Source organism: Temnothorax curvispinosus, unplaced genomic scaffold, assembly GCF_003070985.1.
Source record: "Temnothorax curvispinosus isolate PA1 unplaced genomic scaffold, ASM307098v1 QBEX01009636.1, whole genome shotgun sequence".
Taxonomy (NCBI): Eukaryota; Metazoa; Arthropoda; class Insecta; order Hymenoptera; family Formicidae; genus Temnothorax; species Temnothorax curvispinosus.
Window position 1 is genome coordinate 4018 of NW_020219416.1, and position 4975 is coordinate 8992.

The following is a 4975-nucleotide window of genomic DNA, read 5'->3' on the forward strand; positions in this document are numbered from 1 at the left end:
TCTACCTTCTTCTAATTCTTCGAGCTAGAAACAAAATAAAAGACCGAAATCAGAGTTGATCTAAATTGGTAGATAGAAATAAACGTCAAACGAGCCTTCAAATTCAATCCGCCGCCGGGAATCGGAAAAAGAGGACGATTCTCTCTCTTTTTCTTCTTGTAGCTCTCCGAACTTGAGGTCGCGGTGCCACGGTTTGCCGAGGATCCGCTAGATCCGGACGGTGGTACAGGATATGATTACAAATCTATAATACAGTTCAACAAGAATCAGCTTGTGTGCGACGAGAGAGAGGATAATAAATCGCGACACGCCGCGCCGTCGATGCCGAGAAACGAACCGCGCGCCCGCGCCGGGACGAGAGCGGGCGAGAGGAAAAGACGGAAAGAAGACAGGGGAAAGGGGCAACTCACCTCGTGCAAGCGCTGTCAACAACAAAGCCAGCAGGACGGCGAGGGGACGCGGCTCCATTTGGGTCGGCAGCAGGTCCGTCCGCACACGCACAGACTCCGACGCGCGTCGCCGAGAGTAAAGGCCTCGGGATCCGGTAAACTTCCCCAATCCCCCCCGAGATCTCTCACCGCCGTCGCCGTCGCCGTCGTCGTCGTCGCCGCCGTCACCGTCACCGTCACCGAGAGGAGAGACGACCACCGCCGTTACACGCGCGCGCGATGTGCGAGCCGGAGGCGCGGGCGCATGCCACTCGGCGCGTCCGCCGTCGCCCTCGCACGGGCCGCCCGCCTTACCGTCGTCGCGGCCGTTCACACGGCAGCTCGGCACTCGGGACGCCGTTCGCGGCACGCATTTTCGACGCACGACAAGCTGCACGCTGACCGTATCTGACTATTCTGACCGTAAACGTAAAACATGGCTAACGCGGACGGAGCGGAGCAGAGCGTCCGGGACAACCAGTGATGCCAGTGGATGCCAGTATCGCCAGTCCAACCATTCCAACGACGAGAATCGTGGCGCATGCGCGGCCGCGGATATTGCGCGCGGTCCGCGCTTCTCCGCTCTCTCTTTCCCTTTCCTCTCTTCCGCCGTCTTTTTGGATCTCTGTCTGCCTCGCGAATGCGATATGTCTTTCTCTCTTTCTCTTCTCTGACAGATTGACCGATCAGCCAATCGCCAATGGCGCAGCGAGCTTTCCTTTATGGAAAAAGAAATTCAATGCAAATGCATTTATTATGCTTAAAATGAAATAGATGTATCGTCAGATGCTAAAGAGAAAAAAGACGAGGGCTGATACAAATACAGAAAAAGAATTTCATTGTAAAGAAAAATCTTACACGCTGTACCACAGATAATTCCGTTTCGCGTTTGCATCTTTTTCATTTATTATAGTTTTTCGCTTTTCCATTTCCTCGAAAGTATAGATGAGATTAAAGATCCTCAATATTCGAATTATCGTGATCAATAAAATTATTCCGGTAGCCTGGAGATAATTGAAGAGTATTGATATTATCGACTATCGATGTTTTAAATGGAGCTGTATAAATATAATATTAGATTCATGATTTAGTATTTTTTTTACAGTTGTATGGGTAATTAAACCTGAATAACAGCAATAGAATTGCAGTTTTAAGTATTAAAAAAAAAAAAAAAATGACTTGAAAGAGAAATAATTTGAATAACACCCGCAATGGCATTCCCGATTTCGCACGATCAGCACTACACGTCTGCTCCTTACAGCTGCACTTTCCGTAATTTCTTGCAGCCCTCGTCTTTTCGCTTCTTTCTCGAATATACGAATGCACATTTCATTTCGAATGAAGGGAACGTAATGTGATAATAAAAAAAAAAGAATAAATTTCACGATTATTGCACGGAAACGCTCGATCTTTCTCTAATTTCGTTTCGTACATAACCTCTTTATTGGTGATTACTACTTTGATAAAGAAAGTGTACTCGAGCCAATAAAGGAGAAAAACTTAAATGGAACATAATATGCAACTTTGTTAAGAAGACACGAAGAATAATCTAAAAGACTAGCTATGTATATTTACAGTGGATACAATAAAATGGGTTCAATATAATTGAAAATAGAAGACTGAAGGTGCTTCAGTCCTCAACTGGAGAGGCATTTCAAAAGAATTGCTATTATTGCAATTTCGTTCGCGTATAGTTTATTATGACATAACGCCCGATGTATCCTCGACTCTTGTTGAACCTTTACAAACGATCTTTACATCGTGCTTCAAACAGCATTAGACTGAATTCACTGAATATAAAAACATTGAGTCATGCCGCAACGAAAAAGGAAAGCGAAGAAAAGCAACATGCGAAAGTTGTCTCCGAGAGGTTCCCCGATTATAAAATAATCTACATATTTCCTTTTGTCAAGCAAGTTTGCGGTATAAACGTTGTAAAACGTCGGGTTACTATATTCGCTGCAGCAGCCACGCCTGTGATCATTGGACTTCATCTGGCTGGTATCTTGCCTCTCGACTTGACTGTCGTGACAATAACAACTGGTAAAATTCTTGTAAACTTACTTTAGATTTCTCTCAAACGATTACGATTCCTATAGACATTTTCTCTTTGTCCGCAGGAGCTATAATGACACTATGGTTGCATACCCTTGGACTTTTGTGCAACAACCTCGTAGGATACGTATACTTGAAACTGGACGAAAAGAAAGTGATATTATCTTACATCGACTATTGGGGGAAGAGGATAGACTTGGAAACGCCTCTCGACGAGATCTTTCCCATGTCAGACAATCCGATCAGCATCACCGATTCTCTATACAGAAAAATAGTGTTTGCCTCGCAAAAGCCGAACTTAAAGATAAATATGAAGTTCGGACGGATAGTCGACGTTGAAAATTTTAGATACGTTCTGGGAATAATTTAACAGTTTTGTTGAACTCGTATAAGATACTTCCATAAAGTGTCATTACGTTTCAGAATTATTTTATTTATGTATACGTAGAACCTATCTTAACTACATCCACCTGAAGTGCGCGTAAGCCCGATTAGCTTGGCATTTCTTGTTCAATTCTTGCTTCCATTTAACCGCACGACCCTGAGACAAATAGAAATATCATTGTAATACACGTATCTCGTTTATAGTATATGTATTGAGATAGAAGCAATTATATGTTTCTATTAGAAGATGCTTACGAACCTGATTCTGAGAAGCTGCTATTAGTTCTTTGGCTAGTACATGATAAAATCTCTCTTCGTCGTCTTTCTCCTTCGCAGCCTGTATTAACCACAACATGGACTTGTGCTGTGCCATCAGAGGTGCAATTGGAATAGGAACCTGAAAAGATCATTTTTTTTACCTTGTCCGCAGCTACGTAATTTAACATAGTTGATAATGTATTACCTGATACGTGATTCCTCCTCTTCTATAATTCTTTAATTGTAGAATTGGTATGCAATTATCAACAGCACGGTGAAAAACTGCAAATGGATCCAATTCAATATTCTCTTTCGCCTCGCTCGTCGTTGCCTTGTGATAGCGCTCCAATTGCAATCTTTTGACACTCTCGAAAGTATTAGTTACCAATGCTGTCGCCAATTTTCTATTTCCGTTCTTCATGAGAGTATTAAGAAATTTCCTGAACACACGTGGGTACGTTATGAGACGGCACGACAATCTGTATTAAAGAAAATTGGAACAGTTTCTTACAGCACTCTTTTGTCATAAAATTCAGAGCAAGTGTCCATGACTAGTGCTGGCTTCACCTGCTCGTGCACTATCTTTTTCGCTTCATCGCTTTGAAACAGAGCTTCTTGATCTTCTTTCCTGGGTATCGGTTGAATATAATGTGGCGGAAAGACGCTGTATCCTCTTTTAAGACTCGTCAGGTAATATCTGAAATTATTCAATAAATATATGAAAATTGTATAGGACAGCAATCGTGGAATATGTTGAAGAAAATTGTTGGAAAAAGAGATTATTAGAAAGAGGAATTGTAGTTTATAGTAATTTTTTCACCATTGTACCTTGCCAATCCATAATTGTTTAATGAACTCGCAGCCGAGGCGACAAATAAACGCAAATTAGCCATTCTTCTAATCGTGACGGTTCATAACAATCTCACGTTCATCGTACTCCTGTACTCTTCACCTACACTCACTACACTTCGTTACACTACTCTTTACGGCCCAAAGTCCTGCGATTGGAGATTTGAGGCTGGCGGACTGAAGATAAGAATTTGACCAATCAAATAATTTTAATCTTAATCCATTTTAATTGTGTTTCTGATTGAATTCTAAAATCTAATTTTTTTTAGAAATACGAGTCTATATAGAGAAATTTTTAGGAAAAATATAAAAATTTAGATCTTTGCAAAAGAAGAAAATAATAGTTTTTGTTCTAATTTTTATTTCGCATAATCAGAGAGAAACCTGAGAGAGGCCATCCCGGCCTTTTTCGTGTGTTGCTGTGTTGCATTTTCCGACGCGCCGCCTGAGAAAATGCAACTCAACTACGTCGTATCGCTCGGTAACCGCACATGGTTTGCGTCCGTGCTAGGTTCGTGCCGAACCCGAACTAGCCAGCTGGAGGGGATATTCTGGCCGCGGCGGCCGCGCTTCCATCTTGCGTATTCCAATTAATAACGAATTACGATAATTAAAATTACAAAATTAAGATTACATTCTTCAAAATTATTACGAACTTTGTATCTCATAATTTTGAAAAATATAATCGTAATTTTATAATTTTAATTTTCAGATAAATGTCAAATTTTGCAAGCAAGAAGCTATTATTTGAGCGTTGATTCAAACCTTCACATTTATGTGAAATTTATAATAATTAACGATAATTTTTAAAATGTGAAATTCTATAGATAAAGAATAAACACCGTTATTATCTATTAAGACCCAGTTTCACAAGTGTCGGTTAACTTTTAATCTTAGATTAACTCACTCTTCGCCTCCTTCTAACGTCCCCCTTAGAAAAAGACGAAGAGTGAGTTAATCTAAGATTAAAAGTTAACCGACACTTGTGAAACTGGTCCTAA

General features: G+C 41.0%; 2 protein-coding genes across 2 annotated transcripts; one reads left to right on the forward strand and one right to left on the reverse strand.

Annotated features, from left to right (window-relative positions):
• The first annotated feature begins 1628 nt into the window (after positions 1-1628).
• Positions 1629-2908, forward strand: LOC112459208 (transmembrane protein 186). The gene is made up of 2 exons (XM_025023228.1): positions 1629-2471; positions 2549-2908. Exons 1-2 carry the CDS (start codon positions 2144-2146, stop codon positions 2851-2853), a joined length of 633 nt encoding a protein of 210 aa, XP_024878996.1. The 5' UTR covers positions 1629-2143; the 3' UTR covers positions 2854-2908.
• LOC112459207 (28S ribosomal protein S7, mitochondrial) lies at positions 2896-4098 on the reverse strand. Its single transcript, XM_025023227.1, has 5 exons — positions 3954-4098; positions 3637-3822; positions 3331-3565; positions 3127-3264; positions 2896-3024 (listed from the first exon to the last, which is right to left on the reverse strand). The coding sequence occupies exons 1-5, from the start codon at positions 4016-4018 to the stop codon at positions 2944-2946; spliced, it is 705 nt and encodes a 234-aa protein (XP_024878995.1). The 5' UTR covers positions 4019-4098; the 3' UTR covers positions 2896-2943.
• Between the last annotated feature and the right edge of the window lie 877 nt (positions 4099-4975).